Here is a 13332-nt window from a genome sequence, read left to right as displayed (position 1 = left end):
GTGTCCCTGTGCCAGAGGGGAGAGCGAGGGCACCCCCTGGCACACACCAGGACAGGAGGGATACACAACAACCTCAGCCCTTTATTGGGGCCTGGTCAGTCCGAGCAGGTCCTGCCCCCTGCACGGCACAGGGGGGACAGGGCCACACACAGCCCAAGCCCCCCAGGGCAGGGGACACGGCCCAGGGACACCCCACATGCACCCAAACCCCCCGGGGAAGGAACACAGGGAGCTGGGGCAACACTGTAAGGCACAGCCCAGGGGCTGCCGGTGCCCAAAGGACTCACCCAGGCCCTCAGGGGCCACAACTCGTTCAGTGTGGCCACTGTGCCACAGGACACGCCCAGAACACTGCAGGGACACAGCAAGGGGCCACCCCGAGCTCCTCCTGTCCCTCAATCTCTCAGTCCATCTGTCCCTGTGCTGGAGCTCCTGCTCCAGCCCCTGCTCCCTAATCCTCCTCCAAGTCCTGGGCCACTGCCTTCTTCTTCTTCTTCTTTTTCTTCTTCTTCTCCTCCTCCTCCTCCTGCTCAGGCTCCACTGTGAGTTTCCTTTTCTTCTTGGGCAGGGGCTGCTCCTCCTCCTCCTCCTCCTCCAGCCCGTTCTCCTCTGGCTCAGCCTCTGGCTCCAACTCCTCTGCCTGCTGCTTCTTCTTTTTCTTCTTCTTCTTGGCCCCCACATCGTTCTCCTGATGGGAGACCCAGGGTCAGGGGGAGCTCTGCCCCCCATCCTGCCTCCCCCACCCTGTGGGGTCTGGGCAACCCCACGGCTCCCCATGAGGGTCCCACCCCCAGCCCCCTCCTCACCTCTGTCTCCATCACCGAGTTCTCCTCCTTTGCCTCCTCGGCCGCCGCTGCCAGGGCCTCCAGCCGCCGCTTCTCCCGCTTCTTCTTCTTCTTCTCCTTCTTCTCCTGCCTCCTCTTCACCTCAGCCACCACCTCGTTGGCCTGGGGGACACATGGGGGGCATCAGCGTGGGGAGGGTCCCAGGGCCCGTCTCCACCCCCGGCACTGGTCGGATCAGACTCATTAAATCAGTCTTTTGCCTCCACAGCGGGTCAGGTTGGCACAGTGACATCACCTCCGACACCACGGGCCCTCACCTTCACACCTCACCACTATCACCGCCTCCTCCACCCCCCAGCACATCCACCTCCCTCTCCATCCCCCCAGCACTTCCTCTCCACATCCTTGTCCATCGCCCCTGCAGCCCCCCTCACCTCCACCTTCTTCCTCCCCCCAGTACCTCAACCCCCACCATCTCCTCCCTCATTCCTACCACTCTTCATCCCCAGCACCTCCACCCCCATGGCCCCCCAACACCCGCTCACCTCCACCACGGCCTCCTTCATCACCTCCAGGTTCTTCCGGGGGGGCTCCCCGGTCTCGTAGAAGGCCAAGCGCTCCTCCACCTGCTCCCGCAGCTTGTCCCCGAACACGCTGGTGGGGACCTCTGGAGAGGGGAGGGGAGGGGACAGGGTCAGCCCCCTCCTGCCCCCTGAACCCCCGCAGGCCCCCTGCGCCCCCCGGCTCTGCTCAGCCCAACGGAGTCACCATTCACACGGGTGTGAGATGCTGCTGACGAAAAATGGTACCATCACGGCAGAGCGGCCCCGAACCCCACCCCGGCTGTGCCCCCGAGAAGCAGTCGATGCACAAAGTGACAGTGTCCCCCGTGCCCCCCGACCCACCCGAGAAGCAGTCGATGCACAAGGTGACAGTGCCCTTGTTGGCAGGTCTGTCCCACCCCCCGTGCCCCCCGTGCCCCCCGACCCACCCGAGAAGCAGTCGATGCGGGAGGCGATGGTGCCCTTGTTGGCAGGTCTGTCCCACCCCCTGTGCCCCCCGACCCACCCGAGAAGCAGTCGATGCGGGAGGCGATGGTGCACTTGTTGGCCAGGTACCGCGAGATGCGCCCCTTGTTCTTGGCGGCCGCTCTCCCGATGAAGGTGGAGTGGAAGATGAGCCCGTACTTGGGGGTGTTCCCGCGTGTCTTCAGAGCCCTGCGAGGGGTCGGGGTGTCAGGGACCCCCAGACAGAGCCCCCACTCACCCCCTCCGCCAGCAGCACCCACTTTGCCCATGGGACATCCCTTCTGTCAGCCCCCCGGGTGTGACATCCCTTCTCTCAGCCCCCCCGGGTGTGACACCCCCTTCTCTCAGCCCCCCGGGTGTGACAGCCCCTTCTCTCAGCCCCGGGTGTGACAGCCCCTTCTCTCAGCCCCGGGTGTGACAGCCCCTTCTCTCAGCCCCCCGGGTGTGACAGCCCCTTCTGTCAGCCCCCCCAAGTGTCACAGCCCCTTCTGTCAGCCCCCCCAAGTGTCACAGCCCCTTCTCTCAGCCCCCCCGGGTGTGACAGCCCCTGGGACAGCCCCCTCCCCTCCCCTGGCCCCCCCAGCCCCGCTGACCTCGGGGAGCCCCGGGCTGGCCCCGCAGCCGCGGTGGTCGCTCAGACTGGGCCCGGCTGCTCACCCCCGCCAGCCCCGGCGCGTCACAGCCGCGGCCCCGGCCCCGCCATCACCGCGACCACCCGGCGGTACCTGAACAGGGCCTTCTCGGCCCCCAGGATCTGCACCGTCGACGCCGGGTACTTGGCCAGGTTCGTCAGGCTGCCGGCGTGAGAGATGAGCCGGGCACCCACCTGGGGGGCAACACAGGGGGTTATGGCTCCCACAGCCCCACAGCCCACCCAGGGCACACACACACACACACAGAGCTGACCACAGGACACAGAGACAACCCAGGGACACACACAGACCCCCCAGGGCACACACAGATCTCACCCAGGGCACACACAGATCTCACCCAGGGCACACACAGATCTCACCCAGGGCACACACAGATCTCACCCAGGGCACACACACACACAGAGAGCCCACCACAGGACACAGAGACAACCCAGGGACACACACAGACCCCCCAGGGCACACACAGATCTCACCCAGGGCACACACACACACAGAGAGCCCACCACAGGACACAGAGACAACCCAGGGACACACACAGACCCCCCAGGGCACACACAGATCTCACCCAGGGCACACACAGATCTCACCCAGGGCACACACAGATCTCACCCAGGGCACACACAGATCTCACCCAGGGCACACACACACACAGAGAGCCCACCACAGGACACAGAGACAACCCAGGGACACACACAGACCCCCCAGGGCACACACAGATCTCACCCAGGGCACACACACACACAGAGAGCCCACCACAGGACACAGAGACAACCCAGGGACACACACAGACCCCCCAGGGCACACACAGATCTCACCCAGGGCACACAACAGACCTCACCCAGGGCACACATGCAGCTCCCCACAGAGCACACAGAGGTCCCCCTCCGTTCCCCCAGGGCACCCAGAGTCCCCCTCAGGTCACACAGCCCACCCCAGGGCACACAGAGCCCCCCCAGGCCAGGGATCAGCAGTGAGGTGTCAGCAGCTCTGCTCAGTGGATTGACAGATTCACTCTGACATCATCTCCGTGGCCGAGGGGTGCCGGGGGTCCCAGGACACTCACCACCTCCCCGATGAGGGCGGACAGGCTGGGGGCCACCTGGCTCATCTTGGAGCGCAGGTACTCCTGCAGCCCCCGCCGGTACTCGGACAGCGAGATCACGCGGCGCGAGAAGCTCTCGATGTTGATGAGGTCCAGGGGGGAGATGTCCATCCCTGGGGGGGCACGGGGTGAGCTGCAGCCGTGACCCCACAGCCGTGACCCCCCGTGCCCCCCCAGAGCCCCCCTCACCCATGGAGGAGCGCGAGGCCTCCAGGATGGCCTGGGCCTTGGCGCTGTCCATGACGATCTCCTCCAGCCCCTCCAGGCTCTCCTCGCTCAGCTCCCGCCGGTTCCCAATGAATTTGGCCACCCGGCAGTACAGGGAGTTGTCGGGGACGATCTTGATCAGCTCGGGGAAGTGGTACCCGTACCACTCCCTGCGGGACAGGGACGGGCTCAGCACTCACACCCGGACCCACGGACCCCCATGGCCCTGTGTCCCCCCATGGCTCCCCCATCTCCCTGTGGCCCCCCATGTTCCCCCCATGTCCCCGTGTCCCCCCAGCTCCCCGCCATGGTCCCCCCATGGCCCTGTGTCCCCCCATGTTCCCCCCATGGCCCTGTGTCCCCCCATGGCTCCCCCATCTCCCTGTGGCCCCCCATGTTCCCCCCATGTCCCTGTGCCCCCCCATGTCCCCCCCAGTTCCCCATGTCCCCCCAGGTCCCCGCCATGGCCCGTGGCCCGGCCGGTGGCCCCGGGGGCTGTGCTGTTGCTCCCCGGTCTGTACAGGCGGCCGGAGCAGCAGCTGCCTGCGGTAAGCGAGGGGAGACGGGACCCCCAGACCCCCCGGACCCCTCCCCGCTCACCGGACGCGCATGGAGAAGGTGTTGATGTCCTTGTCCAGCTGGTCCAGCAGGCTGATGGACTGGATGATCATGTTGTCCACACGGTGCACGTTGAACTTCACCTTGGCCCGGGAGTAGCTGTGGCCGAGCCCCAGCTGGGCCTTGGCCGCCGACTGCGCCGTGAGGCCCCGCACCAGCACCGGGAAGTGCAGCCGGATCCCTGCGGGACACCGGGGAACGGGGGTCACCGGGGGGTCAGGGGTCACCGGGGGGGCAGGGGTCACCCAATGTGGGAACTGAGCTATCACCGTGTAGGACCCAGACATCACCAGGCAGGGAAAAGGGGTCACTGCGGGGGGACAGGGATGACACCATGCAGGGCAGAGGGGTGTCACAGGTGTCACCACCTGTGACACCTGTGTGGGGGACAGAGGGTTCATCACATGGGGACAGGGAGGGGCAGAGGTGCCACCACACGGCGACAGAGGTGTCACTGTGTGCGGCTCAGGGTCAGGTCCAAGGACAGCCCCCAGCACACCCCCAATGGCCCCCCCAGCCCCATGGCAGCCCCCCCGGGGTGTCCCCCGTCCCCACTCACCCCGCATGAGCTCAGCCACGACGCCCCCGGTCTGGCACTGCACCCCCAGCTCCTCCTGCACGGCCGCCCCCATCTTGGCGTCGCCCACCCCCAGCACCACCTTCTTCCTCTTGGGGGGCAGCGCCGTGTCCAGCAGCAGCCGCAGGTCCTCGTGCAGGACCCCTGTGGGACATCGGGGGATCAGGGGGGGCCGCGGGAGGGTCCCTGTGCCCCCCAGACCCCAACTCACCCTCGGACACGGCGTTCATGTTCTCCAGGGCGCTCTGCGCCGACCGGAACGGCGAGAACGCCACGAGCTTCACCATGTTGTGGAACTTGCCGATCGTGAGGACACTGTCCTCCACCTGGGCAGGGGGACACGGCCAGGGCCGGGGGGGCCGGGCACCGGGTCATCCGGGAGGCGGGAACGCCCCGGGGGGCGACCCCCCGGGCACACGGACCGCTCCCCCCGCACGGGGTCGGCTCCTCCCCGCGGGTCCCCCCAATCCCGGTCCACTCCCTCCCGTTCCCGGCCCTCCCGCTGCCCGCTCCCGTTATACACCGCTCCTGTTATACACCGCTCCCGTTATACACCGCTCCTCTTATACACCGCTCCTCTTATACACCGCTCCTCTTATACACCGCTCCCGTTCCTCCCCGCCCCCCTTCTCGCTCCTGTTCCCGTTCTCATTCCCGTTCCCCGCTCCCCGCCCCGTTCCCGTTCCCCGCTGTCCCCGCTCCCGCCCCGTACCTGCGGCAGCTGCAGCCCGATCTCCTCCACCTCGCGCACGGCGAACAGCGCGTACCCGGCCGCATGTTCGAACAGCACGTGCAGCAGCACCTGCGGCGGCACCGGGGGCCGCGCTCACCGGGGGCCGCGCTCACCGGGGGCCGCGCTCACCGGGGGCCGCGCTCACCGGGGGCCGCGCCCCCCATGCCCTGCGCCCGCCGCTCCCCCCGGCCCGGCCCCGCTCCCCGCCATCCCGGTGCGGCCCCGCGGCCCCCCGTCCCCGCCCGTCCCCGATGCCGCTGGATGCGGCGCGGCCCGCCCGGCCCTCACCATCCTCCTCCTCCTGCCGCCGCCGTCAGGAAATGCCGCCCCCACACAGACCGGAACCCCGCCCACTTCCACCGCCCCCAATCAGCGCCCGCGCCCCGACCCACCGCCAATCACCGCAGGGGTGTCACTGATGGATCCGCCCCGCAGCCAATCAGATTGAGGACAGGGAGGTCCCGCCTCCCTTTGCCGCTCCTGCCAATCAGACTCGGGGAGATGCGTTTCGTCCCGCCCTTTCCTGCGCGTGGGCCAATGGGAGCCGCCGCCCGCGCCGGCCCCGCCCCTTCCCGCGCGGTTCCACGCGCGCGCGGCCGCACGTGGCGGGACCGCGACCCCCAAGTGGGACCCCAAATGTGTCCCCAGTGTCACCCTGGGACCCTAAATGGGACCCCAGATGAGACCCCAAATGTGCCCCCACTCGGGACCCCAACTGTCCCCGGTCCCATCCCGAGACGGCCAGAGCTGCTCTGGTCCCACTCCGGGTCTCCCTGTGCCCCCCAGTGCCCTCCCAGTCCCCCTCCGTGGTCCCCAGTGCCCCCCTCGGACCCCTCCGTGTTGCCCCAGTATTCCCCTGTGCCCCCCAGTGCCCCTGCTGGGAGCCCCCACTGTCCCCCGCTCCCATCGCGGGCCCCCCAGTGTCCTTCTCGGACCCCTCCTGGGACCCCCGGTGTGCTGCGAACCCCCGTCCCCGCCGTGTCCCCCCCAGTGCCGGTGCAGGGTCCGCGGGCGGGTTCAGGTTCAGGGCATTTTATTGGAGAGCAGGAGCGCGGGGGGGTCGCAGCCCCGGCCCGGGGCACAGGGGGGCGCGGGGGGCTCCGGCCCCCCCGGGACGGCCCCAGCCGGGGGGGTCCCGGGGTCTGTAGTGTCTGAGAGCAGGAGGGGGGGGTCCCGGATCCCCCCGGGGGAAGCGGCTCGAGCTCCACCCGCGAGTGGGGCCGGGGGAGGCAGTGGGGGGTCCCCGGGGGGCGGAGGGGGGGCGCAGGGGACCCTCATCCCGTTCCGGGGGACTCTCAGGCGACGAAGTGTTGTCGGAGGTGCTGCAGCAGGTCCGGGGTGAGCAGCAGCCGGTGCGCCTGGCCCTGCCCCGGGGGGCACGGGAACGACACCCGCCCGCACAGCGCCGGGCCCTGCGCCTGCTCCTGCTTGGCCTGCGGGACAGGGCGTGAGGCACCCCGGGCACCCCCATCCCGCACGCGGGGGGCCTACCCAGCCACCGCATCCCCCCCGCGACCCCCGGGACGGGCCGAGCCCCGTGGGAGGAGCTGGGAGTCCTGACCCGCCCCATCCCTTGGGAATCGGAGTCCCTCGGGAACGGGAGTGCCTTGGCATTGGGGGGTTCCCTCGAGACTGGGGTTCATTAGGATTGGGGGTCCTTTGGGATCAGAGACCCTCTGGATTGGGGGTCTCTTAGGACTGGGGTCCCTCAGGATCTGGGGTTCCTTGGAGTCAGGATTCCTCGGGATTGGGGAATCCCACGGGGTTGGTGTTCCTTGGGACTGGGGATCCCTCAGGAACAAGGGTCCCTTGAGATCAGGGGGCTCTCAGGATTGGGGGGATCCCTAGGGATGGAGGTCCCTGGGGATGGGGATCCCTGGGGATTTGGGGTATCTCTGGGGATCAGGGGTCCCTGGGGATTTGGGGGATCCCTGGGGATCAGGGTCTCACCTTGAGGAAGGAGGAGGAGGGGAAGGTGCCGAAGGTGGTGCTGACTCCGGCGCCCGGCTGCTGCTGCACCATCTCCCTCAGCGTGTCATCCTGGGGGGGACGGCACTGTCACCACCACAACTGCCCCACGGAGCCCCTCACCCGCCCCACAGAGCCCTCCCCTGCCTCAGGAAGCCTCTTGCCCAACCCACAGACCCCCTGCCACCCCAGAGAGCCCCCTGCCCTCCCTGCATCCCCGGGCACAAGCCAGAGGGATCAGACCCGACTGTTTTGGAACGGGAACGGGAAGGGGCTGCACTGAGAAGCCCCCAGGCCCAGCCACGGGGCTGCCCTGAGATGTGACCCCCCCACACCCAGCCTGGGGCCCGGGGAGACTGGGCAGGCCCTGGGGAAGGCCCCTCCTCACCTTCAGGGCATCGATGGTGTTCTTGAGGGCGCAGAGCCGAGCTGTCTGCTCCAGGAGGCGCGCCGAGGAACTGCGGGCTGCGGGAACGGGACAGTGCGGGAGGGGATGGGCCACGGCACAGGGACGGTGTGGGATGGGACAGGGACACGGCACAGGGACGGTGTGGGATGGGACAGGGACACGGCACCAGGGACGGTGTGGGATGGGATGGGCCACGGCACAGGGGATGGTGTGGGATGCAATGGGACAGGGACATGGTGCAGGGACAGTGTGGGATGGGATGGGACACAGCACCAGGAATGGTGTGGGATGGGATGGGACACACACACAGTACCAGGGATGGTGTGAGATGGGATGGGACACACACATAGCACCAGGGATGGCACAGGATATGTGGGACACGGACATGGCAAGGCAGGCATGACTCCCTCAGGGGGTACAGAGGGGCTTGGGGGAATTTGAACTCCTCAAATTGGTACAGAGGGGGGTTTGGGGTGGGTACTGGGGGCTTGAGGGGGTCTCACCTCCTCAGGTTGGTCCCAGGGGGGCTTCGGGGAGGTTTTGACCTCAGATTGGTACTGGGGGTTTTTGGGGGGTTGGAATTGCTGGGTTTTGACCTCCTTGGGTTGGTACGGGGGGGGGTTGACCTCTTCAGGTTGTTACCGGGGGGTTTCAGGGGGTTTGGGGTGTTTGACCTGCTCAGGTTGGTGCTGGGGGGATTTGGGGTGTTTGGGACCTCTCAGGTGGGGCGGGGGGGATTTGGGGGTGTGACCTGCTCGGGTTTGGTGCTGGGGGGATTTGGGGGGTTTGAACCTGCCTCAGGTTGGTGCGGGGGGATTTGGGGTGTTGGACGCTGCTCAGGTTGTGCTGGGGTGATTTGGGGTGTTTACTGACTCAGGTTGGTGCTGGTTGGATTGGGGTGTTTGACCTGCTCAGGTTGGTGCTGGGGGGATTTGGGGTGTTTGACCTGCTCAGGTTGGTGCTGGGGGGATTTGGGGTGTTTGACCTGCTCAGGTTGGTGCTGGGGGGATTTGGGGGGTTTGACCTGCTCAGGTTGGTGCTGGGGGGATTTGGGGGGTTTGACCTGCTCAGGTTGGTGCTGGGGGGATTTGGGGGGTTTGACCTGCTCAGGTTGGTGCAGTGATGCCCCCAGCCCATGGCCGAGCCCCCCGTGCCGCAGCCCCCCCGTCATTCCCTCGGGAATGCCTGTGTAGGACGTACTGGACTTGTTCTGCCTCATGTCCAGCACCTTGGCGTTGGCGCTGAGCTGGTACAGGGTCTCCAGGAGCTGGGTGGTCTTGCGGAACAGGGTCTGCGTGGGCAGCCCCTCCCCGGGGCGCTCCCGGGGCAGGGCCACCCGCGGCACCTGCAGCGGGGCCAGGCTGGCCAGCTCCATCTTCATCTGGGCACCCTGCGGCAGGGACACGGGGAATGCCAGGGAAAGGTTTGCGAGGAGCAGCCGGGTGGAAAAACGGGATAAAAACGGAAAACTGGGGGATAAAACTCCACCAGAGCCAGCAGAGCGTGGATCTCCCAGGGGTGGGAGCAGGGATGCCCCTGGACACCCAGGGAAGGCCTGGGACACCCAGGGATGCCTGTGGACACCCAGGGAAGGCCTGGGACACCCAGGGATGCCCCTGGACACCCAGGGAAGCCCTGGGACACCCAGGGATGCCTGTGGACACCCAGGGAAGGCCTGGGACACCCAGGGATGCCCCTGGACACCCAGGGAAGGCCTGGGACACCCAGGGATGCCCCTGGACACCCAGGGATGCCCCTGGACACACAGGCTCATCCCACCCAGACCACATCCCATGATACCCCTGGACACCCCCCACCCCTCTGAGCCCAGCCCCCCACCTTGAGCATGTTGTTCTCGTTCTTGAGGTGCTTCAGGGAGAGCTGCAGGGCGTCGATCTGCTGCAGCAGCAGCGGAGAGTCCTTCACCTGCACGGGGCCGGAGCCGCCCCCCGGCACCTGCCCGGCACCCACACCTGGAGGGGAGGGAGGGACAGGCACCAGTGTCACCCGGGGTGGTGGCACCGGGCACAGGGACACGGCGGCTGCCAGGTGTGCCCAGGCACCGACAGAACCATTCCCAACACGTGGCACTTCCCTGGAGAGGTCCCCGGCACACCCCCCCCCTCAGCATTCCCAGTGCCCCTTCCCGAGGGTGGGGGCTGTGCCAGGCGCTCCAGGGACCCAGCTCTCCAGGTGGGAGTCACCCCACTCTGCCCCCACCACAGTCCCACTCTCATCCCTCCCTTCCCAGTCTCCCGGGAGGCACCAGCCAGCAGCTCCCAGGGTAGGCAGCATTTGGGGAGGACCCGGATCCTTCCCCTGCTCCCAAACCCAGGGATTTGGGCACCCGGGGACACCTTTCCCCCCTCATGCACTGGGTGTGTCTGTACCTCGCTGCTGTTCCTCTGCAGCACAGGGAGAGACAAATAAAAACAGGATTAAAGCCCTGGATTGGGTGGGAAAGGAGCTGGGGCTGGAGCAGCTCCCATTCCCCATGACCCCGTCCAGGGCTCATCCCATTCCCAGCTCTGGGAGCAACATCCCAGCAGCTGGGAGTGACCCCAGCAGGACCTGGGGGAATGGCACAGAGCTCCTGGGCTGCTCCTGCTCCTCTGGGAGTGAGAACGTGCCAGCAGTGTCCCGGGAGCCAGGGCTGGGGATGTGGGGACACGGGAGAGGCTGCGGAGGGACAGGGGCTGCTGCATCCAGAGGATGCTGTATTCCAGGGCTGCTGCATCCAGAGGATGCTGTATTCCAGGGCTGCTGCATCCAGAGGATGCTGTATTCCAGGGCTGCTGCATCCAGAGGATGCTGTATTCCAGAGCTGCTGCATCCAGAGGATACTGTATTCCAGAGCTGCTGCATCCAGAGGATGCTGTATCCCAGGGCTGCTGCATCCAGAGGATGCTGCATCCTGCATGCAGAGGATGCTCACCCAGGTGTCACCCATCCCAGATCAGGGCCAAAGGCTCAGGCTGCAGACCCACCAGGTCCCTGCCACACTGGGGCCACAGGCCAGGCTGCTCCATGGCCACCTGGTCATTCCTGAAGGACACCCCAGCTCTGTTCCAGAGGTCACACATTGTCCTGCAGCCAGAGCCCCCCAGACACCAAACACCTGCTCCTGCTCCAGGGGGGTTTTGTAGACACTTTGAGCAGCAGAGCTCCAGCACCCATCCCTGCCCAGGAGAGCCCCAGCAGGCACGGATCCCATGGGACCATCCTGCCAAAGGGACACCCCGGGTGGCTCCAGGGACCATCCCATGCAGGGACACCCCGGGTGGCTCCAGGGACCATCCTGCCAAAGGGACACCCCGGATGGCTCCAGGGACCATCCCATGCAGGGACACCCCGGGTGGCTCCATGGAGGTGCCCCCTGCCCTGCCTGCCCAGGGCAGCTGTGGGAGCACCCTTCCCACCCGAGGAGTCCCCGTTCCCGCTCCGGCCCCTCACCGCCGGCGATGCCGGACACGATGGAGGCGACGCCCGAGGCCGGGCCCCCCCGGAGCCCCTCGATCGTCCGCTTGGACTGGTTGTTCAGCCGCTGCTTCAGCTCCACCTTCTCCGACTCCAGCTGGTCGATGTCGGCCTGGAGAGCGTCCATGGTCTCCTCAAACTCCCTGGGAAGGGCACACGGAGGGGTGGCTGAGCCAGGGATGCTGCAGCCCAGGACCCCCTGTCCTGTCCCTCCAGGCCTTGTCCCCAGTCCCTCTCCAGCTCTCCTGGAGCCCCTTCAGGCCCTGCCAGGGGCTCTCAGCTCTCCCTGGAGCCTTCTCTTCTCCAGGGAACCCCCCCAGCTCTCCCAGCCTGGCTCCAGAGCAGAGGGGCTCCAGCCCTGGCAGCAGCTCCGGGGCCTCCTCTGGACTCTCTCCAGCAGCTCCACATCCCCAGCCCATCCCACACTCACTTCTCCTTCTTTTTGAGCAGTGTCTGGGTCTCATCCAGCTTCGTCTGGATCTTTTCCACACGATCATCTGCATCCTTGGATGCGCTGTCCAGCTTCTTCTCCAGAAGGCTAAGCCGCACGTTGGCCTCGCTGAGCTCCTCGCCCTGGAGCAGCAGGGAGGGAATCAGGGAGCTCCGGGAGCTGGGGGAGCCCCAAAATCACCAGAACCCACGGCTGGAACCCAGGAACAGATCCCAGTCTGACCCTGAGCATCCCAACACATCATGGGGAGAGGCCTGGGTAGGATCTGGAAGGTAGTACCTCCCTGCCCACAGGAAGAACATCCCCAGGAGATCTGGCTGGGATTTGGGATCATCAGCTCCACAGGTAACAAGCCACCCTGAGCAGGGAGGTGACTCCCACAGCAGCCAGGGAGGCAGGGATGGGTGAGGAACAGGCAGGGATGGGTGAGGAACAGGCAGGGATGGGTGAGGAACAGGTAGGGATGGGTGAGGAACAGGCAGGGATCAGTGAGGAACAGGCAGGGAGCAGTGAGGAACAGGCAGGGATGGGTGAGGAACAGTTAGGGATGGGTGAGGAACAGTCAGGGATGGTGAGGAACAGCAGGGATGGTGAGACACAGGCGATGGTGGATGTGAATGAAGAGCGGGAAAACAAAGACATAAGTTGATGGGTGAGGAACAGGCAGGGATTAGCGACAAATAGCCAGGAAGGCAGGGATGAGTAAGGAACAGGCAGGGACCAGTAAGGAACACCTTACCTTGATCTTGAGGGACTTCTTCAGCTCCTTGATGACCGTCTCCCTGTCCTCCAGCTTCAGCCCCAGCCCCTCGGCGTCCGTGATCTCGGCCCGGAGCGCGGCTGCCCGGAGCTCTGCCGGGGGCGTGGGCTGGGACAGCGGGACAGGGCGGGTTGGGATGGCAGGGATGGGATCCCAGCTCCCTGCCCACGTCCCTCCTGGCAGGGCAGGGCCCGTGGCTGGTGCCGGGGCACGGCCGGACCCACCTTGTTCTGCGGGCGGTCGGCGTCGTACTCGCCCTCCTGCATGGCCGTGGCCATCTTGTTCATGGTGGCCATGAGGATGCTGCAGGACTGCCTCAGGCACTCATAGGGATTGATCCCTGGCGAGCCATAGATCTGGGAAGGGCGGGAAGGACATGGCTGGACCCCTGGGCCATGCTCACAGCCCCCAGGACAACCCCCTTCCCACACCCCACAGCCGGGGTTTCCCTCTGATGCTCAGGAATGTCCCTCTGATGTTTAAGAATATCCCTCTGATGTTTAAGAATGTCCCTCTGATGTTTAAGAATGTCCCTCTGATGTCCAGGAATGTCCCTCTGATATT

At 66.4% G+C, this 13332-nt stretch overlaps 2 protein-coding genes and 2 non-coding genes across 5 annotated transcripts; all 4 read right to left on the bottom strand.

Annotated features, from left to right (window-relative positions):
• Positions 1-61: 61 nt before the first annotated feature.
• NOP56 (NOP56 ribonucleoprotein) lies at positions 62-6025 on the bottom strand. The gene is made up of 12 exons (XM_039391290.1): positions 5992-6025; positions 5683-5772; positions 5182-5296; positions 4953-5114; positions 4376-4574; positions 3758-3945; positions 3530-3681; positions 2539-2639; positions 1854-2002; positions 1331-1452; positions 807-947; positions 62-688 (listed from the first exon to the last, which is right to left on the bottom strand). The coding sequence occupies exons 1-12, from the start codon at positions 5992-5994 to the stop codon at positions 452-454; spliced, it is 1659 nt and encodes a 552-aa protein (XP_039247224.1). The 5' UTR covers positions 5995-6025; the 3' UTR covers positions 62-451.
• Positions 1017-1085, bottom strand: LOC120325320. The gene has a single exon (XR_005567252.1). It is a non-coding gene; the product is annotated as a small nucleolar RNA SNORD57 (small nucleolar RNA).
• Positions 1532-1605, bottom strand: LOC120325321. The gene has a single exon (XR_005567253.1). It is a non-coding gene; the product is annotated as a small nucleolar RNA SNORD56 (small nucleolar RNA).
• A 694-nt stretch (positions 6026-6719) lies between the features above and the next one.
• Positions 6720-13279, bottom strand: LOC120325319 (dynactin subunit 1-like). 2 transcript variants are annotated; one of them, XM_039391292.1, is made up of 10 exons: positions 12993-13276; positions 12748-12876; positions 11988-12130; positions 11534-11700; positions 10471-10485; positions 9920-10053; positions 9281-9470; positions 8060-8136; positions 7654-7743; positions 6720-7136 (listed from the first exon to the last, which is right to left on the bottom strand). In XM_039391292.1, the coding sequence occupies exons 1-10, from the start codon at positions 13062-13064 to the stop codon at positions 6999-7001; spliced, it is 1155 nt and encodes a 384-aa protein (XP_039247226.1). In that variant the 5' UTR covers positions 13065-13276; the 3' UTR covers positions 6720-6998. The 2 variants fall into 2 exon arrangements, with proteins under 2 accessions (XP_039247226.1, XP_039247227.1); XM_039391293.1 differs by lacking the exon at positions 10471-10485 and having other exon boundaries at positions 12993-13279.
• Positions 13280-13332: the final 53 nt, after the last annotated feature.

The sequence above is a fragment of the Pipra filicauda genome, unplaced genomic scaffold (genome assembly GCF_003945595.2).
Source record: "Pipra filicauda isolate LSUMZ 115617 unplaced genomic scaffold, ASM394559v2 scaffold934_size49230_pilon, whole genome shotgun sequence".
Lineage (NCBI taxonomy): Eukaryota > Metazoa > Chordata > Aves > Passeriformes > Pipridae > Pipra > Pipra filicauda.
This window is presented reverse-complemented; position numbering and strand designations above follow the sequence as displayed.